Source organism: Hemicordylus capensis, chromosome 2 (genome assembly GCF_027244095.1).
Source record: "Hemicordylus capensis ecotype Gifberg chromosome 2, rHemCap1.1.pri, whole genome shotgun sequence".
In the NCBI taxonomy this organism is placed as follows: domain Eukaryota; kingdom Metazoa; phylum Chordata; class Lepidosauria; order Squamata; family Cordylidae; genus Hemicordylus; species Hemicordylus capensis.
The window spans coordinates 101,980,577-102,008,555 of NC_069658.1; the positions used below are offsets into that span (position 1 = coordinate 101,980,577).

Genomic DNA, 27,979 nt, shown 5'->3' on the forward strand with positions numbered 1-27,979 from the left:
ATATGTACATAAATAGAAAATATTGCATGTATTGGCTAACATGTCCCATAATGTGTGGAATGAGAGCTGCATCCCATGTAAAAGGTTGCATCAGAGCTCAGGCCAAAGTGTTGCCAAGCAGTCAAATGCATACATAGGGGAAGAGGGGAGTGGTTTTTGCTGCTCTCTACTCCCTCCAAAAGTACATTTTATAGGTTCTGCATAGGGGTGTGCACAAACCAATATTTGTGATTCAATTTGAATTTGGACCAAACTGCTGGTCCATGAACTAGTTTGGTTGAACTGACCTGCTGTTCTGTTCCACCAAATTGGTTCAGCGGTTCGAGGGGTTATGCCAGTAAGGATTGCCCATTATAAGCAAAGGAGTGAGAGAATCCTTGAAAAGTCTTCCAAAGGGTGGCGGGGAAGGGGGGTGGGGCAGCAAGAGGGCATCTTTAAGGTTCTTACAGGCCCAGCAGTGGCAGCAGCTGCCCCTCGAAGACCCCCTGGCACAGCCCAAGTGCACAGCACTCCCTCCAGCAATCTGTCCATACAGCGGAGGCATGGTTCTGGCCTCTGTGGATATACAGAGGCCACCTGTGTGTTCACACAAATTTGCATTTGTGTGACTACACAAATGGCCACCGTGCATCAGCAGAGGCCAGAACTGCGCCGCCACACAAGTGGGTTATTAGAGGGAGTGACATGCGCTTGGGGTGTACCAAGGTTTTGAGGGGTGGTGTCAGTAGCTGCTGGGACAGTAAGAATTTTAATCTTCTTTTAAAGGTGCCCTCTTGCTGCCCCCCTGGCTGCCCTTTTGAAGACTTTTCAAGGATTTCCTCACCCCTTTGCAGGGCTGGCTCAAGGGGTTTTGGGGCCCTTGGCCAAAATAGCCCCTAGTACTCCCAAGCCATGCTGTTGTATCTGATGTCACCAAGCCCCACTCCCTGGTGATGCCACTGCCACTCCCAGAAAAGCCAGGCATTTAACCTCTGCCATTGCTGCTGTTGCTAGGGATAGTGCAGCAGCCACCGCAGTCACCCTCACAAACCTCCTTGGTAGACTGGGCTCCTCACTTGCCACAAGCAGACCTCATATGCATTTTCTGGGCTGGCTGCACTGAGTTCCTCTGCTCCCCAATTCGGCAGGATCTGGACAGTAAAATCCTCTTGTTCCACTACTGGATTGGTCTCTGAGTTAACCCTGGGCACTGGTTGTTCCTTTTGCATGGCATCACTGGTACTTGAGAGTGATGCAAGTGGCTGGTCCTCATTGAGGTTTGGTGGGTCTGAGCACGGGGCTTCTGGATCCCTAGGTGCCATTTCAGTAGAGCTTGCTTGAGCCTGGCTGCATGTGACCACAGGCATGTCGGGCAAACTGGTTGCTCAGATCATTTCCAATCAAAACAGGAGTTTGTAAATCTTTGTGCACAGTAACTGGCCAGGGACCCTCCCGGTCCTGGTACTTTAGGCAAATATTGGCAAGCGGGAGATGCACCACTGCACTTAACTGCCCAACTTCTCTCAACCAGAATAATCTTTGGTCTTTCATGCACAGAGCTAATGTCTGCGCCAGAGTCTCTCCATCCCCCTTCCAGCTTCCCATTTATAATTATGCTTTTCTGATGCTCGGCAGAAATGGCATTTGAATCTGTGATGTGAACCATCACAAGGAAGTCTTGTTGGGGGTTGTTCAATTCATTTGAGGTTGGGGCCCAGCTAGCTGATGGGGTGGCTTGCTCAGGAAAGCCCCAGCGGGGATCTGCACCTTACTGAATCCTCCAAACTGACTCTTAATACCCTGACTAAACTGAACAGAAATCACATTCACCTGTGTGTTTATTTACTCCTTTCCACCTTTTCTGTGCAACCAGGTTCTGGCTCCCTGTCAGCTTCTAGCAAAGTTCTTGCAAAACAATTCAATGTTGATCCCACCTTCTGCCAGCCAATTGTGACGAAATGGTGGTGACTCTATGCTTTCCTGGGATCTACCCCTGGTAGAGAGATTGCTCTGATCCCAAATCTAGGATCACGTCACTCCTTCAAGGTAGGCTGCCAGCTGAAGACTGATCTAAGCCACTGAGCAGGCTCAGACACTGCTTCAACAACCTAGAACTGTCCGGCTTGGGACTTACAGGCACTGTACAGCCAGAGTCCACACAACCCAGCTCTAGACAACAAGATATTTTTTCTGAGAACAACTTAACAAGAGCAAATGACCTTAGGAGGCACATGGGGAAGAGTTTTGCAAGTAACCCTCAGAACCTGTTAAATCAGGCTGAAGTCACTTCTAAGTATCTGAACTTTATCAAGAAACAAGGGTTGCACATAGAATAAGGAATTAGAAGAAAGTGGGTTGAAATTTGAAGTTAAAAAAGGCACACAGGAATTCAAAAGAAAATACAAAAAACGTTTACTAACTGACTAGCACCGAGCTTTACCTTAGTCTATCAGTAGGCAGATCCTTAGCTGAGACTAGGGGTGTGCATTTCATAATTCTTCTATTTTGGCTTCAGCCAAATCCGAAGCTCCCCCAATTCAGGGAGGGTCCGAAATTGACCCTCACCAAATCCCCAATTTTCAGTTCCGGAGCCGACTTGCTCCAAAACCATGCCACTCTCCCCCAAAGACAAGTGCTATTTGCTGCCAGAAAAGGTCCGTCCACATCCTCCTCCTGCCACCGGCAGCTTTCCCTCCCTACCCCCTGGCAGTGCTTTCTCTCCCCGGTGTTGGGCTCCCTTCTTCCCACCCTGCCATTTTTGCCCACCTGTCTGCTAGGGCCCACCACTGCTATTTTCACCTGCCCGCCTGCTAGGGCCCACTGCCATTTTCACCCACCCTCCTGCTAGGGCCTGCCGCTACTGCTGCCTCCTCACCCCGCCATGGGCCTCCTCCTCTGCGTCCCCGCCACAGCCGTGCCCACTGCTGTCACCCACACAAAAGCTCTCGGTCCGGGAAGCTCCCTATCCCTGCCACTCTGACCGGAAACTCCCTGATGCATCTGGCCCTACAGGCCTGAAGGGCACGAAATTCAAAGACACCGTGTCAGTAGAAGAACTAAAGGGAGAGACTTTTGACTTGAGAGACTGCAGTGGTCGCCAAACAGGTCCAAAATTTTTGGGGTTGTTTCGATTCGGCTACAAAACTCTTTGTTTTGGCATTTTTCATTTTTGGCAGGTGTAAAAAATGTCTGAAAGTGCCATTTTTGGACACAAAACATTTTGTAGCCGAATCAAAATGCACATCCCTAGCTGAGACAGCGTTAAATTTCTACAGCTTATTCCAGTGGAACATCCATTTGCAAATGGATGCGCAGTGGTGGCTGGATGAATGGATGCCCTGGTGGCGCAGTGGTAAAACTGCTGCCCTGTAACCAGAAGGTTAAAAGTTCGATCCTGACCAGGGGCTCAAGGTTGACTCAGCCTTCCATCCTTCCGAGGTCGGTAAAATGAGTACCCAGAATGTTGGGGGCAATATGCTAAATCATTGTAAACCGCTTAGAGAGCTCCGGCTATAGAGCGGTATATAAATGTAAGTGCTATTGCTATTGCTAAATGAAAAAGAGTTAATACTGGCCAGGCCATTGTCCTCTAGCTTTAAAGCCATGAGGGAGCGGGCAAGCTCACATCTGTCCTAGTTCCAAGAGTATTTTAATTTCCTTTCCTCTGGGTGGGGCGATGCAAAGTGGCTCTATCTCCTGTGTCAGATAAGATTAGGGAATTAGTGAAGGAAGGGTCTGTTAGACACTGTGGAGTGAGATGATGAAGGTCTGCTTGGCTCTCTTTGATGCCCATTGTCCCTTGATACCCCTTGTTGAGGCCAATCTCGCCAATGGCTTGAGCCAGCCCTGCCCCTTTGTTTGTAAAGGGGAATCCTCACTGTATTCCCCTTTACATGCATAGCCCCTCGAACCTGAACTGATTTGCCACAGACTGGGCTTGGTTCAGTTCTACTGTGGACCGTAGCACCTCTAGTTCAATTCATGATTGAACCATCAAACTGGCCTGGTTTGAGGCAAACCGCTTTGGGATCAAATAGTTCATGCACACCCCTAGTTCTGCAGCCCTCAGGGACATATTTCTGAAGCTCAAAAGTACTTTTAGAAGGAGAAAAGAACAGCGCAAATAGTTCTCTCTTCCCTTTCATGTTAGTGACCAGTGCTCTGGGTTGAGCTCCGATGCAGCCTCTTCTGTAGATACAGCTCCTGTTTTGCACTTCCAACACTGAGCAGAATGTGAACCACTGACTATGCTGCTTTAGGGGCTTTTGCTGAAAAGCAACCTTTAAATTAATTTTTTAAAAATCAAATTCACATTACCTTGTGATTCCAATGTAACCTACTTCCTGCTTTGAGTAGTTATTTACTAAAGAAATCCCAACATCTTGTAACGACACAATGATTTCTTGTTCTGCTAATTCAGCCTTTTCACTTTCATATGTTGCTTTGAAAACCTTTTCATCTTCGGTGAACAGGATAATGCGTTGTAAGCCTTCAAGAAATGAAACGAAATAAATGCACTTTGTTCCGGCTTGGAAAGATGTCATCAAGTCCTAGAAAGGAAGATAGTCAAACGTTTATTTTCAGAATAAATCATAAGCACGTCTTCAGCTTCATTTTAACTAAATTTAAACTTTAACTTCATTTTAACTAAATTTAAGTTGGAATGCAATTGTTACTGGTCGGAAGATGTTCTTGATTGCAGAGGAGAGGAATCTATATATATAAAAGGATAGTGGGTAGGGGTGTGTGAAGAGAGGAAGTTGTGATAGAGGAAATAGCCTCTTCAGGAGAAGGAGGCTGCCTTTGTGTGAATTAGATGAGGAAACAAGATGAACAGGATCTGTTAACTCAGGAAGGGAAAGAGAAAGAAAGAAAGAAAAGAAGAAGAGAGGGGAAGAAATACAGATGGGAAGAGCAAGTGGAGAAGAGAGAAAGAGAGAAGAAGAAGGGAAGGGAAGAGAGAAAGAAGGAAGGGTGAGAGACAGGCCTGAGCCTGTCAGCGGCCTGAGGGGAATGAATGACCACGGTGGCACCTATTGGCAGCAAGGAAGGGCCCAGTCAACCACTGCTGCTGTTTCAGTCTACCAAGGCCATTGGCAGAGGGAGGCAGGCAGGCAAAGTATGGGCCCGGGCCTGTCAGCAGCCTGAGGAGAACAAGTGGCCATAGTGGTGGTGGCAGAGAGGAAGGGCTCAGTCAACTGCTGCTGCTGCTGTTCCTGTGGTAAGGAGCAGGAGCAGGGCTCGGGTGAAGGTGGGGAGGTCTCTGGGGATAGAGGACTGCAGCTTGGCCAATAGGCACCAGTAACACTGCAGCCACAACCAAGAAGGTTGAAGGGGATGGAGTAAAGAGATGGAGGAGTGACTAAGAGGAGTGAGTGGGATGGAAGCAACAGGATGGAGAAGGAGGAGCAGGAGTGAGGCTCAGGTGAGAGTGGAGAGATCTCTGAGGTGAGGGAGGCTGTGGCAGGGGGTGAGGGGAGGATTCGAGTACTAGTATGCAGATGCTCTCTGAGAGTTAAGCTAGTTAGATATAAATCACTAGAGCCTTAAGTAATTGGACTTACTACCAAGTAACATTGATTTGAACTGCAGAATAACCAAACAAATTCAATTTAGGAACATAACTGTTATTCTTTCCAAAACTGGATGTGGCTGATCAATGAAAAAGGACCAACCAGATATATAGTAGTGGTTTCTGCATACTCAGAGGATTCTCTAGGTACATGGAAGTATATTTGTTAAAAATAAAGCCCCAAGGTAGCCTATCAGACCTTGATAAGCAGCTTCCAGGACCTATGATGCATGTTAAGCCATCAAATGCTGAGACTGTTGTTTGAAGGAATAGAAAAGAGGGGTGGGGGTGGATTTGAGGCAAATGGGAATTGACTTGCTTGTGACCTACCTAATCGTTATCTTTTAGATCAAGATGGGTTAGGCAGATGTGTGTCATCTGATTAATAACCTTTCTCCCCATGTTATACGGAGTGCTCTTAGAAGAGGAACAAGGACACTTTTTCTTTTCCATTCTCCAGAAATCTTTCATGTATTAGTAAAGTGCTTAAGTTTGGAGCTGCCAGCCAGTCCCAAACCCAAGCCCTTTAATGATTTATAGCACACTGGGAGAAGCTCTTGGGAGAATGTGAAAGCAGGGGGTGGGGGGAGATGTCATTTTTCTTGCCTAATCCCTCCTGAAACATCTTCCCCTCTGAGAGCCCCAAACAATGCTACACAGCTGATATCCCAGATTGATTGGGGCTCTGAACAAGAGCATTCTTATTAGGGGCTGGGTTACAATGCAACATTTTAAAATGTTAAATATTGTGCATAGGGATGAGCAGAACATTCTGAGTCTGGAACATTCTGCCTTGAAATGGGCTGTTTGGAGTGTTCAGAGCTCGGAACAGAACACCCCTAAAAATGACCCTATCTGAGGCAGAACATTCCAACCCCATTCCAAGCACCATTTTGGAATCCAGAATGGCGCTAGGAAAGAGGTTCTTCCATCAGAAAAACTGGCTCAACCAGCTGTTCTGACAGAATATTTTGCGCATTTTGCTTTCCATTTTGAACTTGGAACAGAATGTAAAATGTCTAACATGCACACCCAAATTGTGCATATTCATTCAAATTTATATGCCACCTGATTTTTTGTAAATTTCTAGGCAGTTTACAAAAACACAATCTATTATGTATTTTGAAGAACGTGTTTGTGCAAAATAAAGTCATACTTTCCGATGACCTACAGATACCAAATTTTGCATGAACAATCTTGTTGTTTAAATTAGCTGAAACACACTACTTTTTACACTTGAACATGTTGGAGGAAAGACTTTAATTTTTTTTAAATTTGTATTAGAACACAGTTCCCAACAAGGGGCACTAGTACCCCATGGGGTACTTGAAAAGCTCCCAGGGGGTACTCAGACCCCCACCCCCATTTCTAGGGATGTGCATGAGCTGCTCATGTACTTCTTTGCAGGGTGAAGAGGTGTGCCTTTAAAAAAACAGGTAAGGAGCTCCTTACCTGCTTGCCCCCTCCCTGCCGCTTTCCCTCTGCCACCTCTTGTTTTAGAAACTGCTGTGCGGGGCTGCAGTATTCCTTCCTGCGGCCCCCAAACAGCATCAGCACACACATCTATGCTGACCATGCAAATGGCCAGCATGAATGTGCCCCAGCCATGTGTGTGCTGATGCCGATTGGAATGCAAAATTCCCATGTGCCTGAGGATGCCGATCGGAGCTGCAGGAAGGAATGCTGAAGCCCTGTACGACCATTTCTAAAATGAGTGCCGGCTGGGAGAAAGCAGCAGGGTGGGGGTGAGCAGGTTAAGGAGCTTCTTAGCAGTTTTTAAAAAGGCAATCCCCACCGCCCACTGGTTTGAGCATCACCGTTTGAACAGGTTCAGTGCTCCAGAGGGGAGAGCTGAACCTGTTCATGCACATCCCTACCTGCTTCTCCATGCTGCAACCATGCTGATAATAAACACTGAAATTAATGGGACAAATTTACTTCAAACAGGAGTGACTACAAAACATTTATTACAGCAGGAGTACTCATGGGTAACTTAGTTTGGATATAAGCCAGTGACTGGAGTAACCTGTCTCATAACTGTAGCATTTAAATGTGTGCGTACACAAACACCCTATACAGTACCTGAGCTGAAGGTTTGTGACAGAAGGGGTCCACTTGTTAAAAAAAAGTTTGGGAATCACTGTTTTGGAAGAAATTCTAAATATAAACATATTTTAGCTGCTGTTTATTTATTGTTAGATTTATTTACCACCTTTTATAAAATTATCCTAAGGCAGTTATTGTTCACAGTTTTTTAAGACTCAGTAATCAGATCAATAATTTCCAAACAACATAATGCCCAAGAAAAGCAGAAGATCTTTCTCAGATTACTATGATTCAAATTTACTATATATGATAACCATTCAATTAAATTAATAAGATTTGAAATTGAAATCCTACAAATGTCAAACTGTTCTTTTACTACCCTTTTGCAAGCACATTAATGCAAAATTCTATTATATATATTTAATTTCTCTATCAATGTAATCTACACAAAATAACTTTGCTCAGTCAATGACAGGCGTCACCTACTAGTAGACAATAAAACAATTTAAAATGTTAACTAAAAATGTGAAGGAAGAGATGCATCTTAAGAGTTTCCTAGAGGGAAGCCAGGCACAGGGATGCTTTTATTCTAACAGGGAGAGAATTCCAAAGACCCAGGCTGGATATAAAGAAGGCCCAATTCCAAGTTACAAGCTGGAGAAACTGCAATTGGACCTTTCCAGATCTCAACCCTCAATCTTCTATTTCAATAGGTGGTGGGCTTCATGACGAAAAAGGCATTTTCTTAAATACTTTCTTCTATGTGAAACATTGGGCCAGTTCAGATGTCCTGTGGAACCTTGGTTAAAGACAGGCTTCATCAACATCTCTGAGCCTCGGGTGTTCACATTTCTCCCTTCTATCCCCACATGAGCATCCACTTAAAATAAACAAAGTTTGGTTGTGATGTCCAAACCAACCAATCTCAGTTTAATCTAGCCTACTTACTTCAAATATGCTGAGATCTGAACCCAAGGTTTGAAGCAATTTACAGATCTCAATATATTTGAAGTAAGTAGGCTAGAATAAACAGAGATTTGTTGGTTCAGACATCTTGACTAGCCTTGGTTTATTTTAACCTAGATAGGAAGTGAATGCTCACATGGGAACGGAAGTGCGGAGTGTAAGTGCTCAAAGCTCAGAGATGTCGCACAGAGCCTGGCTTTAACCAAAGTTCCACATGCCATCTAAACCAGCCCATTATAACATTGTATGTTAACTATTTATTAGATATTACACAGCAATCATTTGAGCTTTATTAAAAGTACGCACATCTTTCTGAGTTACTTCTCCATTGCTCTTTCCACATTTCCATTTCAGTGTTCTGGAGCCTATTGGATCAGCCCATGTATACAGAACTGCTTTATTCGATGGCAGAGAATCTTCCACTGTAGAAAGGGAACTGCAAACAAACATTTGGGGAAATCTTACTAAATCACATGCTAAACACAGTAAAGATCAACACCTGAAACATGTCTTCCCCCACCCAACTTATGTCTATCAGTTTTTCACAAGGTTGCAGCTTTCTAAATTAGGTTTGTATTGCTGAATCTAGAAAATCTGTATTGAAAATTTATTAAAGTTTATTTATCTTGTTTATTAGACTTCTCCCTAGAAGTTTCACTTGTTCCAGAGGTGCTTTTTTTTTTTTTAAGTAGATAGAGTCTGGGGTGGAGAAGGATTGGAAATGTGGAGTCAGAGTTTCCCACTGGAGCAATGCCTTCCTCTCTTATTTTACACTGCATCTTGGCTAATCTGCTTTGCTAAATCAAATCAATTAGCATTTTCTTAAATTGTAATTGTTCAACAGCAAAGCATAAAATATTCTGTATTTTACAGAATTAGAAAAAAAACTTGTCTACATACCTCTGTCCATATTCAATAATTTCTGTCTTGGTATTGTTAATTATCAGGAATGGTGCCGCTCCATCATGGTAATCAGAGAATGTTATTACTGTTGAATGTTCAGCCAGTGTAACATCCACTATAATGCCTCCAAGCTATTGGATATGAAAGCAGTGCATTACATTTGACTCTATTAGACTAATCTATAATCACAACTACATTAATTCCAAAAGTTCAATTGGATTGGTGAAACATTGAACACACATAAAAATATTTATTTTCATTATTTTTATATATTTCATTATTTTTTAAAATCCCCAATTAAGTTCTCTGAATTTTGGGGACAGGAAAGAGAAAGAATACAAATTTAAAGTTTCTCAATTAAAAAATTATACAGTTCAACTCACCCCATTGTCTAAGTGTAGAAGCAAACAATTTTCGTGTTTATCAAGTTGTATAATTTTTGGTGGGATGTTAGAATTTTCTACTCTAACACATAACTTGCTTGAATTATTTTCAGGCCAAAAAGGAGTGCACTGGAATAAAAAGAAAACGAAAAAGTAAAGAAAATATGTAATGGATTACCGCCTTCAAAAATGAGCTAATACTCTTTAGCTGAACATAAAGGGGGAAAGTGTGCTCAGCCAATTAATTGAATGCTTAAAGACCTCTGCTTAGGATGGAAGAAATGAATCAAGAATTCAGATAGTCAAATACATTCTCAGCTTGAGAAGTCTTCATGAATCTGGTAGTGTGGAAGATTAACTTCACTAGCAAGAGTAAGCTAAAAAAAACAAGTTGATACACACTATCCTCATTTAGCAATATACACGGATTCTTGGCATTCCATTACTGTGACAGGCTAACAGTATCAAAATCATAATAAAATTAAAGCAATGACTTTGACACATATGAGCTTGCAGAGATCAAAAGGGAATCCATCTACAGTCATCCCTCGGCAACTGCAAGGGTTCCGTTCTGGAAAAACTCGCCATTGGCAATTTTGCAGATGGCGAGGCATTAAAGTCTATGGGAAACGGGGTTAGGGGAACCATGCCATTAAAAGACCTAAAAATAAAGGAAAAAATAGCTCCCAAATGCAAATACATAAATAAAAATAAAATAACAAAAAATCCTGTAATATTGCCAAGAGTCACCAAGAAGAATGAGCAGATCACACCTCTGGAAATTTTTTGAACCAACCAAAATCACTCAAAGGCATTTTAAATTTGCAAGGGTCAGCAAGAGGAATGAGCAGATCGAACATCTGAAACTGCCCCCCAAATCACTGATTGATTAAGTGCTGTCAAGTCTGTGTCGACTTAGCGACCACATAGATAGATTCTCTCCAGGATGATCTGTCTTTAACTTGGCCTTTTGTGTCTCTCAGTGGTACATTCATTGCTGTCATAATTGAGTCCATCCACCTTGCTGCTGGTCATCCTCTTCTTCTTTGTCTTTCAACTTTCCCCAGAATTATGGACTTTTCAAGAGAGCTGGATCTTCGCATAATGTGTCCGAAGAATGATAGTTTGAGCCTGGTCATTTGTGCCTCGAGTGAAAATTCTGGATTGATATGTTCTATGATCCATTTGTTTGTTTTCCTAGCTGTCCATGGTATCCTCCAGCACCAAAGTTCAAAACCATTAATGTTTTTTCTATCTTGCTTTTTCAAAGTCCAGCTTTTGCATCCATCAAGTGTCATGGGAAAAACCATTGTCCGAACGATTCTGACCTTTGTAGGTATAGACACGTCACGGCATCTAAATATCCTTTCCAAGATCTTCATTGTGACCCTACCAAGTGCTAGTCTGAGGCATATTTCTTGACTGTTGGATCCTTTACTGTTGCTGGTCAATCCTAAAAAGGCAGAAGCTACCCACCACTTCAATGTCTTTGTTATAAATTCTGAGAATGGTTGCTATACCTGTTGTCATTAGTTTAGTCTTCTTTTCATTTAGTCATAGTCCCATTTTTTCACAGAGCTCCTTGACTCTCATTACTAGAGCTTGCAGATCATCTGCATTCTCAGCTATTCTCTAAGTGTCATCAGCATAGCACAAGTTATTTATGTTTCTTCTTCCAACTTTAACACCATGCTTGTCTTCTTTCAATCCAGCTTCCCTCAGTATATGTTCAACATATAAATTGGATTAATAAGGAGAGAGTATACAGCCATGTCTGACTCCTTTGCCAATCTGGAACCAGTCTGTTTCACCATGTTATGTCTGGACTGTGGCTTCCTGTCCTGTGTATAGGTTTCTCATGAGAACAATGAGACATTCTGGGATGTCCATTTTCCCAAGGGTTTTCAACAATTTGACATGCTAGATGCAATTGAAAGTTTTTCTGTAGTCAATGAAGCACATATTGACTTCTCAATTATTCAGCGTGCATCAGCAATAATATCTCTTGTTCCTCAGCCTTTTCTGAAGCCAGCTTGAATATCCAGCATTTCCTTTTCCACGTAGGGCTCTAATCTGTGTTGAATGATCCTGAGCATTATTTTGCTATCATGTGAAAAACAGACTTACCTGTAACAGATGATCTGGTAGTGATTCCACACATTCATAAGTAGTGGGTTCTGTGCCTGCGCAGATCAGCTTTGGATAGAATTTGTTAGCTCCTCACAACGCCTGCAACCGCCGATTGCATGTGACTGCAGTACGCTCTAGCGGTGGTTAGGTGTCCCTTCATTAAGTTTCTTGATGACTGACCAGTTTCTTGATGACACTTGTCATCTTGGCTCATGGTGGTACAGTAGCTTGCCACATACTCTGTGGGGATGGACGGGCAGGTTTTATGAATGGCTTAGGCGTGAAGGTAGTCTGGAGTGACACAGTTCGCTGTTGTGTTGAAGGTGCTCAGGTCTGAACAGCCAACTCTGCGTGCAGGAAGAAAGGATGGTTGAACCACTGACTTCTTCATTTGGTGCCGTAATGGGGCTTCCTGATTTCTTTCTCTCAACCATTGGGAAAAGAGAGTGTATTCCTCTCCGGTCACCATGCAGGAGTCACCCCAACCCCCATGGTGCAAGAGTCTGCTGACTGGTGTGCGTCTCATTGAGAGAGATGGAGTGTTGAGCACTACATTTGGTAAAGTGTCAGAGTCCTGAAAACCAGTAAAGGTTCCCGTGGAAGGTGTGCTCTCCTCTGAGTGCAGCAAGGGGGCCGGTCAGGTGGTAGTGAGGTTGCGTATGCCCATGGGAGTCACAGGGCATCCTTCAATGTTGTCCCGCACTGGAATCACTTCTTCTATACAGTTCAGATCATCTTCGAACGACTTCAGCATTGAGTTCCGTGTCCAATATCACCACAATCATTGGATTTGTTGCCTCTTCCAATGGTTCTGCAGCACTCGATGCTGAGTCCGCTTTGGTTGTCTTCAGCGTCGAAGATGAGCTTGATGCTGTGGCCACCGTGGGCGTCTTTGATGTCGATGCCAACACCGATCCTGTGGGCTTTGCTTTTGTCTCCTTTGATGTTGAACGCTCCCGATGTTGAGCGCTATCCGGCCTGGATCATGGTATCGATGGTGATTGACGCAGTGTGGGCACCAGCGATAACAAGGCCGCCTGATGCCGAGGTGTCTCCAGAGACTGGAGGCCCAAAAGTGAGGGGGTATGAGCCCCACTCTGGGCATGGTGCTCCTTATGCTTATGTTTATGCTTCTTTGGAGGTGGTTCTGGAGCCAAAATGTTGCCCTTCCTCTTTGGGCTGGATCGCAGGCCTTCTGGCCTCTTAAAGAGAGCTGAGCCACCCGATGCTGAGGCAGTTGATGCCAAGGCGGTCGATGCCGAGGCTCTAGAAGCCAAAGACTTTTCCTTTCCTGCCGGGATCACAGAATGCATTCCAGGTGCTGGTTTGGGTGGTATAGACACCGCAGAGGCCTTCTTGGGTAAAAGAGCCTCCTCCAACAAGTATACTCTAAGGCATGCCTCATGGTTTTTCAACATCTGCTTGTCAGCAGTTACATAGACGGAACATTGTTTGGTATCATGCGTCTCTCCCAAACAAAATAAGCAGTGGGCATGGCCATTGGTTGAGGGGATTTTCCCACAGCATTTGCTACACCATTTAAAAGTAGTTTTCTCCTTACCTGATTTTCCTTTTCCAGTTATTGCCAATACAAACTTAGAGTAGAGTAGAATGGCCGTACATTCTGAGGTCTTAGGGAGAGAGAGATAGCACCAAAGCCAAAGGAATAGAGAAAGAGCTGTCAGAGTCCAATTCCAAATATCAATAGGGGAGAGTCAGAAATAGCACCAAATCCAAAGGGGTATACAAAGAATTGCCATAGTCTGTTCACAAGTAGTCAGAGGGTGTAGACAAGAGAAATAAAGTTTTTCCGAGGAGCCAACTATTCAGAGGACTGATCGCTATGGTGGTCAGAAAGAAACTGAATGTACTCCTAACTGCCGCTAGTGGGTACTGCAGTCACGTGCAATCAGAGGTTGCCGGTATTGCGAGGAGCTAACAAATTCTACCCGAAGCTGATCTGTGCAGGCACAGAACCCATTACTTATGAATGTTGGAACCACTATTCAGATATTAAGGATTTCACATGCTGGAAACCCCCACCTCCCAATCGCCGGAAACCGCCCCCCCGCCACTAAAAAACCTCATCAACCGTGGGTCATGGTTGGCAAGACCTGTCACAATTTCTGATTTACACAGATTCAAAACCGTGGTCAGTAAAATTGTGGTTGACAAGGGATGACTGTATTTACTGTCCTCACTCAAAAACTACATTTGATTCTATACAAAACGGGCTATAGAAATACTAAAGTAGTCACTGTGTTAAATTGGAATTCCAATAGTATTTTCTCCACTTCAGAACAGTTCCATAAAACGTGATACAAGAAGACTTGAAAGACTGACAACAAACGTTAGACTATGAGAAAACAGATGAAGAGATAAATTTTTAATCTGACCATTCAGTTTTGGGTATTATACCATGAATTGTGTGACCTGACGCTATGCTTGATGTGACTGTGTAATTCAGAATTATATTTAAGGTGATCTCATAGACATACTATCTATTGATTACATATTACTGCATTTGTTGAATAGCAGGGGTTGGGCTGGATGACCTACAGACCTCCCTGAACTCTCTAGCCAAAGTTTAACACCATTACTTACTTACTTATTTATTTATATTTATATACCACCTGATGTGTGTACTCTAGGTGGTGTATACAACAACAAATATTAAACAGAGTAAAAACAAGACAATTTCACATAATAAAAACAGTTAAAACTATTTTACAGAATAAAAACAATTAAAAAGTTTAAAATTAATTTTAATCATAAGCCTGAGAAAACAGGTATGTCTTGAGGGTCTTTTAAAAAAGAATCAGAGATGGAGATTCTCTTATTTTGACAGGGAGTGTATTCCAAAGCCCAGGAGCAGCCACAGAGAAGACCCAGACTCGAGTCGCCACCAAATGAGACAGTGGCAACCATAACTGGACCTCCCCAGATGATCTTAATAAGTAGCAAGGTTCATGACAAAGAAGGTGCTCTCTTAAGAATCCTGAGCCCAAGCCATTAAGGGCTTTATAGGTAATAATCAGCACGTTGCATTTCACTCAGAAACATATTGGCAGCTAGTACAATTCTTTAAAAATTGGTGTTATATGGTCTCTTTGGGTTATCCCAGAGACCAGTCTGGCTGCTGCATTCTGTCCCAGCTGTAGTTTACGGACTACATACAAAGGCAGCCCCATGTAGACTGCATTACAGTAGTCAAGCCTAGAGGTTACCACATATGTACCAGTGTTTTAAGGTCATTTACCTCCAGAAATGGGCATAGTTGACATATCAGCCGAAGCTGATAAAAAATGCACCTGGCCACTATCTTTTACTGATTTAATACAAGTCCATGGCATTTAAAAGTGTTTCTCTTTGGCCTGGATGCTTTCATGTTTAACAGTAATATCCATGATTGTGACAGTTCTTGTTGTCAGCCACCAGAACCACAGAAACTGCTGCCAACCATAGCAGAGATCTCCTGTTTCACACATTATATTTGCCTGCATTGCGGTCAGGAGGACTGCTTGTGAGGAGAAACAATGCATTGCTGAATTAGTCCTTAGTTAATTTCTGATATGCAAGAAAAAACAGATTAACTACAATAGTTGAAGATTAATAGAGTGATCTCAACACTTACTACCAGATCAATGCTGCTTTAAAAAACACACAGTGAGAATATACTATTAGCCAAGACTATAAAATTCTATGAGGTAGACTTGTAGAGTATCCTAGGAAATAGTAGCAGCTGATGTGGGCAACACCGGGCCGATGGCAAGAGACACCTTTAAGCATAAATTAGAAGGTGCTTACCCCCATTTGGTAGAACCCTGCAAGCTGCTCCAAGCAGCAGCGTGCCACCCAGCACTCCCTGTGGTGGGGGATCAGCTGTGCCACTCACCTGGCTTCTGCAGAACTGATCCCCCACCAGTGGCCAGGTGAGTGGCGGAGCTGATCCCCCACCACAGGGAGTGCAGGGTGGCGTGCTGCTGCTCGGAACAACTTTCAGCTGCTGCTGAAGCAGAGGTAAGCACCTTCTAAATTTATGCTTAAAGGTGCCTCTCATGAAGCAACATCTGCAAAGGCAGATATGTCATACATGTAGGACAGAGCCTTCTCAAACACAGCCCCCAGACCGTGGAACTCCCTCCTATAAGAGATCCATATCACTTCATCTCCCCCAGTTTTTCAGAGATGGGTGAAGACCAGTGTTCCCTCTAAGGCGTGTGCATGCACTCACACATTTTTTGATGTCCGCTCAGTTAATTTTAGATCTAGCTCAGGTTGAATCAGGAAGGCTCCATTCTGAATGCATGTGTGCACACACTACCTTGATACTGATGCTCAGAACAAAACTCATTCCACACACAGATGAAAAAAATTAGAGAGAACACTGGTGAAGACAGCCTTTACATTGGCTGCCTTGGATTGTTTTGTTTGATGCTGTGTTTTTATTTATTTAGATTAATTGCTTTATATTGTGATGTTTTTAGATAGGCATACACAGCACTTGGTAGGGCTGCAGTGAAGGCCTTCGAAAGGATATTTAAATGCCCTGACATGTCTACACCTACAAAGATTATAATTATTCAGACAATGGATTTCCCCATGACACTCTATGGATGTGAAAGCTGGTCTTTGAAGAAGAAAGATAGAAAAAGTATTAGCGCTTTTGAACTTTAGTGCTGGAGAAGACTTTTGAAGATACTATGGACAGCCAGGAAAACAAACAAATGGATCATAGAACAAATCAATCCAGAATTTTCACTCAAGGCACAAATGACCAGGCTCAAACTATCATACTTCGGACACATTATGTGAAGACCCAGCTCCCTTGAGAAGTCCATAATGCTGGGGAAAGTTGAAGGCAAGAGAAGAAGAGGATGACCAGCAGCAAGGTGGATGGATTCGATTATGACAGCAATGAATGCACCACTGAGAGACCTTAAAGGCCAAGTTAGACAGATCATCCTGGAGAGAATCTATCTATGCGGTCGCTAGGAGTCGACACCAACTTGATGGCACTTAATCAATCAATCACACAGACCTGTGGCCCTATGATGAAGGGTGTATAGAAATAGAAAAATAAATGGGGGGAAAACCTCAGCTGTCATTTGTGAAGTGGGGTACAATCATTTCTTCTTCAACTAGTATAACAGAATAGGCACAGGAGGAAAAAAAAACATTTTAACCATCATATTTATACTAGCATAGCACATTTCAGAATCAGACTCCTTTAGCAAAATCTCATAACAAGAACTATGGGGGGGGGGAACCCTTAAATTATTTACAAGCTCTCCAGCTGCTACAAATAATTAAAAATAAAGACGGTACCTGCTGTAAAATTATTGGAATCCACTTTGCATTGCCTTCTTCAGCTACTTCTAAATTATGTCTACTTCTGTTTGTGATCATAAAAAAAGGTGTGAAAGTCACTATTCTAGAGATGTTAAAACTGCTGTTATTTATAGTGACACCAACCTAGGAAAGACAAAAATTGTTTAGTGTGCATCAGTCACTGAGGGTACTTTCAGACTATCAGGGTTTTTGTCCTGACATTATTTATTTATTTTTTTGCAAGGAGAAGGATCAGAAAATGCAATCTATACCATATTCCATGATCTGTCATGGTTTGAACCTGTTTCTGGGGTTTTATGGAAAGTCTTTGAAGACCTTTAGACATTCACCCTGTCTGGCTAGGAAAACCTTTAAATTATTATACTATATGGGGGTGAGGGGAGCTGATTGCTTGCATCTTTCCATCAAAACTGAAAGCTCACATATGTAACATTGCCAATTCAATGGGAAAAACTCATTTGATATGCTCTTTCCATGTGGCTAGGTCACTGAAAGCCATGTAAGAGCAGCTCCCAGGTAAGAAAAGTTCTGAAGAACACTTTTACATCACATTACAGTTTGTCCTGAGTAGTCTGGACAAGGTCTCATTTATTTCTCATTGTAGCAATTGTCCAGTCTTCTCTCCATTATTGAAAGTTTAAAAAAATGTTGAATTTGCACCATTGCAGCCTAATAGCATTCACCTATAACTTGTTTGTTTCATCTGCTAATTTATTGATCACCTCATGATCTGATCTCAAGGTCTTCATTCTCCTCTTTAGGCAGTACTTCAGGGTGCTGTCATTCTCAATGGTTTTTATTGAGAAATTAAAAACTCTAGACCACAATTCCAGGAGAAAAATATTTACAAGAATGGCACAGAGTGGGCTTTAGCCTATGAAATCTTATGTCAAAATACATGTTCATCTTTAAGATACCAGGGAACTGTTATTTATTTATTTATTTATACACAAATGGTTGTTCCAGGACCATGAAGACCAAAATTTAATTATATGTGGCAAAAATTCAAGTTTGGATGCAAAACTGGACATTAAAAAAAAGATAGAATTGACTAGGATAGTAGCTGCAAAAGATGGAAGTGGATTAAATAAATAAACTCACTTGGTATTCCTTCTTGTAGCCCATACATTTAACAAAACCATGACTGCCAACTGTATCCAGAGAAAAGTGATCAGAAAGTTCACTATCTGTCACCATAAGCTGAACCTGAAAGGAGAACATTTGCTTGAAAATATGTTTCTTTACCAATTTGGAGTTTAATGTCCTTTTAAAAAACATCATATAAGATTTTAAGCATTTTGCAAACAAAACCACCCCCATGAACCATTTAAGTCTAAAAGCTATCAAATTATTGTTAGCGGAAAAACAGTAAACATTCATACAACCAGCCCTACAGGGGTAGGACAAGGCTGGGCTACCCCTGGTAGGGCTGGCAATGTGTAGTGCCGGAATTGGAAGTGATCCTGGTGCTCCACTCCCAAGCATCCCTGCTTTCATATATGGGCTAAATGTTGGGTCAGAGAATGTGCACAAACCTCCCACCTCATTTGCAGGTCTTGTGGGTGCTTGGGCTGCCAGCAGCAACTCCTGGGCTGCCAGCAGCCATCGCTTCCATAGAGCCAGTGGGGAGGGGAGCAGGAGAAGCCCAGTAGTTGAACTTCCCCAATTCACTGTGGAATTCCAGGAGGCCGAGTTTCTTCCTCCTCCCCCACTCCCGATTGTCATGTGGCTCACCGCCATGCCACTCCTCTGGGCTCATAGGTGGTGGAGTGCAGAGGAGCCCACAATCGTGTGGGGGGGCTCCTGCCTTCCTCCCAGCCCTCCCCAGCAATAGTGCTGATGGTCATGTGAATGACCTTACTGAATATTGTTTAAAATATATCAATATATTTAATCATTAGTTTGTATCATTTAAATAAATTCTAAAATCTCTAAACAGAAATATTCAACTTTTCATATTCTCTGCAATAAAACTATTTGTAGATTCAGAGTTTAACGTATTTGTAAAATTAATTTTAAATTCAGCGTGATTTCATTTTCTGAGACTGAACACAGTACCTTATTATTCTGGTAAAAGTGTTTAGGCTGAAAAGAAAAAAGAAGTGGCATCTTGTAGTCAGGTGGATGTTTGCGGTGAATGCCATCAGCTTTATATTGTAGCAATCGGCCAGTCTTATTTACCATCCAATACGGACTGTGAATTGCTATAATCATTTGTCCTGTAGCATAGGTTACATGGACAGCAATATCCAAATCTTCCCTATCTAGGTCAGTAATACTTGTGAATGTGAGGAAACTAATTTCTTGCTGATTTCTTCTAATGTGATACTCGCTGGTCCAATTTTTATCAAGATAATTGAGTAGATGTAATTTCAATTTGCTCTGATCCAGTATTGCATTATGAATCTGAGCTGAACATCCATCTTGTAGAGCGTTGCATGTTGTATCATGCCCCTTAGAAAGGGAAAAAAATCAGCATGGTCAAAACATGCAGTCATGATCATTCATTAAGTCAGTAACAATATGAAGAAAATACATATTAAAAGGGGGAAAAAACAAGTTGCTTACCTGTAACAGATGATCTTGTAGTGATTCTGAGACATTCAAAAACCTGGGTTCTGCGCCTGTGCAGACCAGATTCGGTAGAGTTTGTTAGCTCCTCGTGACGCCCTTAACCGCCTCTGCACGAGCCTGCAGTACCTATAGCGGCGGTTAGGTGTCTATTTTACCAGTTTCTAGATTACCAACGAAGTGAGCTTTGACAATGTTGACTCTATAATGTCTGTGTTGCTTGCAGTCTTTAGCGGGGCTGGGTGGGTGGGTTTTATGAACATCGCGGAATCACTACCAGATCATCTGTTACAGGTAAGCAACCTGTTTATCTGGATAGTGATTCCAGTGACATACATAAACATGGGTGAATCAGGAGCTACCTCAACTGTAGGTGGGTGCTGCAAGCTATTGCAACACTCTCTTTAACACCACACTGCTAAACTTTGCCTCTGCTGCAGACTGTAGGTCTAGGGTATAATGTTTAATGAAGGTCAAATCAGATGCCCATGTTGCACAGATGTGCCGCATCTGCACTCCTTCTAGGTGTGCTGCCAAGGTCGAATAGGCTCTTGTGGAGTGTGCACTTATAGATCTTGGAGCCAGTTTCTTTTGCAAGGCATACAACAACTTTATAGCCTCCAGCAGTCAGAAGGACAAGCGTTGGCGAGAATGTTGGTTGCCCTTATGGTGACCCTTCAGGGCTACAAATAGATGTGTTGTCTTCCTAAACACTTGCAGCTGCTTCAGATAGAAGAGAAGTGCTCTGCACACATCCAGGGAGTGCATGGCCAATTCAAGTGGCAATCCAGGGTTTCTGAAAAAGATCGACAGCATTATGTAACTGTTGACACAGAAATCAGTTATGATTTTGGGTCGAAAGTTTGGATTTAATCGCATTAGGAGCCCCTGGTGGCGCAGTGGTAAAACTGCCGCCCTGTAACCAGAAGGTTACAAGTTCGATCCTGACGAGGGGCTCAAGGTTGACTCAGCCTTCCATCCTTCCGAGGTCGGTAAAATGAGTACCCAGAATGTTGGGGGCAATATGCTACATCATTGTAAACCGCTTAGAGAGCTCCGGCTATAGAGCGGTATAGAAATGTAAATGCTATTGCTATTGCTATCACTTAGTATATGGCTCGTCTATGCAAAGCGCCAACAGCTCACTGACCCTTTTAGCTGTTGTGATGACAATTAAGAACAGTGTCTTTAAAGCGACCAATTTTAGATATGCGGATGTCATTGGTTCAAAAGGCTTTTGTCATTGATGATAAAACAAAGGATAGCCTTCATTTTTCTATGGGTGCTCTGACTGGAGGATACAAGTTGTTAATGCCTTCATGAAATCCTTGCAGCACCATGGGTGCGTAAAGACAGTCTTGCCATTCCAACCTTGATGATGTGATGAAATGGCTGCCATGTATACCTTGATAGATACGTTTGCCAAGCCTCCTGACTTGAGGGTAGTCAAGTAAAGTAGTACCTCATGCAAGGTGGCCATCCTAAGTAGGAAACCTTTTATTATTTATTATTTATTTATTATTTATTAATTCAATTTCTATACTCCCCCCTTCCAAAAATGGCTCAGGGCAGTATGCAGCTTTTCCTGCTGCATAAGATGTGAAACATTTCCACTTGGCTTGAAAGGTTTTTCTTGTGGATTCCTTCCTCGTATTTCTCAAGATCTTTCTCAGAAGCCTATCCTCCATGCTATGAGCTTCAGGATGGAGAGGTTTGGATGCAGCATTCATCCGTTGTCTTGGAAGTTCTGATCTGGTCTCCATGGGAATCATTTGTAGTTTCAGCCTGCTAGGGCAAGCAACCTTGGGAACCATGGCTGTCTTGGCCACCATGAGGTGATGAGAATTACTGCGGTCTCATCTTGTAGTAACCTGGCCACTATCGTGTTCAGTAGAGGGTATAGTGGAAACAAGTAGAAGATACTGAGAGTCCAGCAGTACTGGAAGGCATCATCCTTGGAGCCTTCTCCCTGCTCCATATTGACTGCTTTTCTTCTTCCCTGCAGTGGCAAATTGGTCGACCGTGGGTGTTGTCCATTGGGCAAACAGATTCTCCAGCAATGCAGGATGTAGTTCCCACTTGTGTTGCTGAAGTACTGGTTCCACTCTGCTCAAGACATCCGCTAAGACATTGCCTTGGCCTTTTATATGGATGGCAATCAAATGAATGTGTCTTACAATGCACCAATTCCATATTTATAGACTGAGTTGGCATAGTGTGCTGGACACTGTGCCACCTTGGTTGTTGATGTAGGCAATTGTTGTCACGTTGTTCATTTGCAATTGGATTATTTGGTTGTGTACTATGTTTTTGAAAGCTTGTAGTGCCTTGAAGGCTGCTAGCAGCTCTAGAAAGTTTATATGTAAGTGAGTTTCCTGATGGGACCAACATCCTTGCACCATTTTGCCATCTATATGTGCACCCCATCCTAGTAGGGAGGCATTGGTTGTCTTGGTCAGTGTTGGTACAGGCAACTTGAAAGGCATCCCCCTCTAATAGGTTCCTGGGGATGGTCCACCAGTTCAAAGATTCCAAGACCTTTGATGGTGTTTGGAGGAGTATGCTTTGTGAATCTATATTTGGCTGGAATACCTGTAGGTACCAGGATTGTAGCTTCCTCATTTGGAGCTTTGCTTATCAGACTGTGGTTGTACAAGATACCATGAGGCCAAGGAGGACTTGAACTAATCTGGCCTTCTGTATGGGCAGCGCTTGAAAGTGGTTCACCATGTCACATATGTACTGGAAACGGTCTTTGGGCAGAAATGCACTCTGGGCTGACATGTCCAAGACAGCACCTATATATTGTAGCCGCTCAGCTGGTACTAGATGTGGTTTCTTCCAGTTGATGTTTATGCACAGCTGTTCCAGGAGAGACATAACAGTATTCACATGCCCGTTCAGCTGGTCCTTCATTCTCGCCGTGATGAGCCAATTGTCTAAATAGGGAAAAATAGAGACTCCCTGTAGTCTCAAGTAGGCAGCAATCACGTCCATACATTTTGTAAATACTCTTGGGGCTGTTACGAGACCGCAGGGTAGTACGTTATATTCGAAAAGTAGGCTGCCCAATGTGAAGCGGAGGAACTTCCTGTAGTTTGCCTGTATGCCTATGTGGAAGTAGGTATCCTTTAAATCCAACGTTGCAATCCATCCCTCTCCATGGAGCAGGGGAAGGATTGCTTGCAACGCTATCATATGAAACTTCTTCACATCAACATACTGGTTTAGACCTTGGAGGTCCATGATAGGATGAATGCCCCAGTCTCTCTTAGGTATTTGGAAGTACCTAGAGTAAAAACCTGAGTGGCCCTGAACCTAAGGTACGGAAAAGATAGCCTGCTTTTGCAACAGGACGTTGACCTCTTCTTTCAGAGTTTATTTTATCCCACTATTATTTTATTTCAGGCGTTTATTTTATCCCAGTAAACTCTGGCAGAGTATCAAATTCAACGGCATAACCTGTCTGGATTATACATAAGACCACTGGTCTGATGTTATATGGTACCATGCTGAAGCATGACTAGCCAGTTAGATGGTAGTTCTGGCTATCCACAGGGTGTTGTTGTTCCTTGTGGTGACCGGTGGTGGGGTCAATGATGTGACGTGGTTCTGGCGATTCGTTAGACTCTGGCTTTGGACCATGTCACAGGTGTTGTTTGTTTTGCTGGCCAGTCTTATTTCTATTCTGTTGGTTAGGGACATTTTTGGCTGTGTAGCCCTTTTTGTTATAGCGACTCCAAGGTCGCCTGTATTCCTTGCAGTCATTACAGCAAAAGTTATATTGTTGCCTCTGGTGAGGCTGATACCTGTTAGTTGAAAATTTCTGTGCTGTCATAAAAGTTTTTGCTGCATTCTTAAGACTTCATCCATTGTTCCATGCTATCATCAGTGGATTCCGCTAACAGGCCCCTGCCATCAAAAGCAAGTGCCTCAATCTGATCATGCATGTCCTGCTGTAAGGAAGTGGATCATAACCACGTGTGTCGCCTCAGCATGATTGCTGAAGTAAGGGTCCTGGATTCTGATTCGGCAAGATGTTTGGCATTGGCCAACTGCTGGTGTGTAGCAGTGGTGGTTCTTGCAAATGTGGCCTCAAACCTGTATAGGAATTCCTTAGGAATGAGTGTAGTTCACTCATCATATAGTTTTCCCCATAGGAATTGTGTAAGTTTGGAGAGGCAGGTGATATAATTTGCAATTTTAATAGACAAGCAGGCCGTGGAATATGACCATTGGCCCAGGGCATCCAATCTGCGGCCCACTTTTTCTGCAGGTGTAGTGTGGTGTCTTCCTGTTTTTGATGTAGATGCGCAGTCTATCACCAGTGAATTCGGTAGTGGGTGTTTGTGCAGGTACTTGTTGTCTTGTTCTTGTTCTTGTAAAGTGTTTCCAGTTTATTTGAAGTAGGAGTCGATGTTTGGACTACCTCCCAAGCTGATTGTAGTAATGTGCATGGTTTTGGTCCGGCGCCATTGGAATGACCTCCGGACCGGTCCGGCGGTTCGGATGGGCGGGGGAGTGTTACTTTAAGCGGGGGGGTGGTAGTACTTACCCCCCCGCCGCTCTTCCCCCTCCGGCGCTGTTCCTTTGAAAAGTCTTCTTGGGGCGGCAGAGTTCCTCCCCGCCGCCCCTGCCCCCGTCGTTGTTGCTTAAGGTGCAAAAGAGACGATCGCTAGAGGCATGCATGCGCCCATCTCTGATGCTGCCGCGTGCGCCGCATACGTCACGTGACGTATGCGGTGCACGCGCGGCAGCATCAGAGACGAGCATGCGTGCCGCTAGCGCTTGTCTCTTTTGCACCTTAAGCGACAACGACGGGGGCAGGGGCGGCGGGGAGGAACTCTGCCGCCCCAAGAAGATTTTTCAAAGGAACAGCGCCGGAGAGGGAAGAGCAGCGGGGGTGGGTGGGTAAGTACTACCCCCCCGCTTAAAGTAACAGTCCCCCCCCATGCCGGATGTGGGGGGACTCCGGACCATGCACAGCCCTAGCTGATTGTGCTGCTTTCCTGATGACAGGTAGTACTGGGAGATATACAGGCTGTAGACCTGGTGCTTTCTTCATGAAATTATAGACTGGGTTGTCCAGGTCAGATGTTTTTGGGCGTAAGTCTAGCTCCCGTAGTTTTGCCATCTCCATTATTTGTTGGTGACTTTAACTCTTCAGTTGGAGAGATAGTCAGTGAAGGTGTTACATCCTGGTTTGGTTCTGGAAAACTAGGTTCTGAGTAGGGTCTGGAAGAGTCTGAAGTGTAACTCTCCTCATCCGAAGAGTCCGATGATTCTGGATATGCATTTGGGCGAGTGTTGTCTCGAGCAGTTACATCACTAGAACGGGGCATTGGCCCTGTAGTTTGGTCAGGTATTGCAGTTTGAGTTGTTTGGGTCACAGTACCCAGCGGTTGCGGGGCGAAACTCGCCTGGACTGACATGGTCCTTTAGTGTGGATGCTGGTTTCCAGCAGGTTGTGCATCTTGAATTCTAATAGGTGTAACCTGTATCATGGCGTGAGCCCTGCCACTGTTTAAAGAGCGAGTACTCTTTGGGCACAAATGTAACTGAACCATCACCCCTTCCTCCATTGGGCAGTAACCATTGTGTGCCAGCAGAGGGAGTCTTCAAGATGGTTGAAACCTCTCCTTCATCCTCCTCCACATCTAGACTGGGGTGTAGGAAACTGCGGAAAGTTGCTGTGGAAGGGGTGGATTCCTCTGAATGGAGTAAGCACTCCAAGTCAGGATTTCTGTCCTCTGGGCAGTCCATCCTTGTGTTGTAATCTTCAGCTTTGATGATATGCCCGGTAGCGATGTTAGGATCGTCTGTGTCAACAGCAGAATCTATTGTATTTGAGGGAGCAGTCCTAGCAGCAAGCTGTTCAAAAGACAGCTGCTCCATCGCGGTAGCCCTCAATGTCGAGCCTCTCGATGTCGACTCGATATCGAAGTAGGCTTAGTTACATGTTGGTGAGTATGGGCGCTTTCCCCCACCTTTGAAATGTTTTCCAGCTTTGCTGTTGAGAGGTGTGGGCGTGGCATTGATGGAGAAAGCCGCAGTGTTGGAGCAGGCGATAATGAAGCCGCTTGATGCCAAGTTTTTGCCTCCTGTAATACCATAGGGGAAGGGGTTGCCTCAGGAGTGTGGTCTCGCTTCTTGTGTTTTTTGGGAGGCGGGCTATTCAGAGTTGATTTATGTCTGTGTTTTGAGCCCGTCTTTGGGGCTTTTGGTTTTTGAAACCCAGTCTCTTGGCTCGGTGCAGAAATGATTTGCCCCACTCCCGGGAGTTTAGACTGCAATATTCTGGCAGCTCCCGGGGGGAATTGTGACGTAGATGGTATTGGGCATAGGGCACCCTCCATTAGCATGGCCTTTAGGCGTACTAATCTGTTCTTAAGCATTTGCTTAGAAAAGCCTGCACAAATGGTACAAGCTGTGGACGTATGGCCCTCCCCCCAACAAAGTAAGCAAAGCTGGTGCCTGTCAGTCGAGGGGAGTTTACTCCTGCAGCCCTCGCACCTTCTGAAGGTGGTCTTTGCACAGGATTCCGCTCATGGACAAGGGGAGTCTGACTGGGACAATCTATTAAACTGTATACTGTCCAAGATGATGTTGCAGATACCGCATTTGTGAGGGAAATCCAAATCGCTAAGCAAGCCGTACTGCAGGCTTGTACAGAGGCGGTTGAGGGCATCATGAGGAGCTAACGAACTCTACCAAAGTTCGTCTGCGCAGGCACAGAACTCATGCTTATGTATGTTGCTGGAATCACTATCCAGATCAATCAGTTACATAAGATTGGATCCAGATGTGCTTTGTTCAAGCAGAAAGGCACTTCTGGTCATGCAAGGTGTCCCCCTTCCATTTTCTGCCTATTCCCCACTCCTGCTGCAGCCCCTGAAATACCCCATCCTATGCTGCTCCAGAAAGTTCCAACTCTCAAGAACAGATACTTTGTGGTCACAAGGAACTGCAGTGGGGAGGAAGGGAGAGAAACACAATTCACTAGGCCTGACCCTATAATTATTTAACAACAGCTTTAGTTATTATTAAAAAGCCACAGTATCACAGGGGTATGAAAATAGTGGGCACCTCATATACACCTCATTTGAACTTGTTAGCAGTAAAACCTTTTCCTTTGGACACAATTCTATATCATTGATGTATTTCTTGCTATTATTCTAACCCCTCAGTGTTCTTAGATACTGCAATCTTACGAATCTATACTTAGAAATAAGTAGGGCTGTGCAAAGATTCAGCTTTGAAGCCAAATTATTTGCATATTGCCACTGACCTGTGGGGAGGCAATGGCTCTCAGCACAAACCTTTGCACGGAGCAGTCCTGTGCACAGGACAGCATTGAGGAACATTGTTAAAGGGATTCAGAGATGTAAGAAACCCCAGGGACATCTTGGAATGCATCGAGCAAGGCACGTATTGGGAAATGTAGTCTTTCACAGTGCTTTCCTCAGTTCTATGAAGAAATTGCTGGGAAGGACTAGGTTTCTGAGCATTCCCTACATGCCTTCCAAGACACCAATGAGTCTTCCTGGGGCTCTGAATTCTTTTAGTAACCCTTCCTGTTGCTCTGCAGAGGACCACTCTGTGTAAGCACTGGGAACTGTCACCTTGCTATGGAGCCAAGGGCAACATGCAGATGATTTTGCCTCAATGCTGAATCTTTGCACAGCCCTAGAAAAAAGCAGTTCAGCAATGAAATAAGCTGCTTTGGAAAGTTGTGTGATATGTTTTTGAACATTTTGAAATATAGACTGCACAAGCATCTAGTTAGTTCAATGCAAAGTATTCTCTCTAAGGCAGATTATTTAATTAGATGGTCAGTCAGCCTTCCTGACCCTGTGCTATAGTGATATTACTAGCTGAAGTGCTCACCAAAAATAACAGGCAAAAAGTAATTTTTAGTAACAGGTTGTTAAGAGTTTTGATGTTGAGCACTATTGACATTTTCAGGGTATAGGTTTCTTTAAATCTATTTTTTAAATTGCAATAATAATTCTTTCATAAAATTTCTGGTACAAATTCTTTTGTTGTTGAGCAGTTTTCCATGTTTCCTGTCTTGAAT

At 43.6% G+C, this 27,979-nt stretch overlaps 1 protein-coding gene across 5 annotated transcripts in view; it reads right to left on the reverse strand.

Moving 5' to 3' along the window:
• Positions 1-27,979, reverse strand: part of VPS13A (vacuolar protein sorting 13 homolog A) — a 354,074-nt gene that overhangs the window by 66,383 nt on the left and 259,712 nt on the right. For all 5 annotated transcript variants that reach the window (XM_053292130.1, XM_053292129.1, XM_053292133.1 and 2 more), the window contains exons 48-54: positions 19,390-19,785; positions 18,433-18,537; positions 17,308-17,454; positions 9,850-9,978; positions 9,464-9,597; positions 8,870-8,999; positions 4,297-4,529 (exon numbers count right to left, since the gene is read on the reverse strand). In XM_053292130.1, coding sequence (XP_053148105.1) covers positions 4,297-4,529; positions 8,870-8,999; positions 9,464-9,597; positions 9,850-9,978; positions 17,308-17,454; positions 18,433-18,537; positions 19,390-19,785 — 1,274 coding nt within the window. The remainder of the gene's footprint in view (positions 1-4,296; positions 4,530-8,869; positions 9,000-9,463; positions 9,598-9,849; positions 9,979-17,307; positions 17,455-18,432; positions 18,538-19,389; positions 19,786-27,979) is intronic.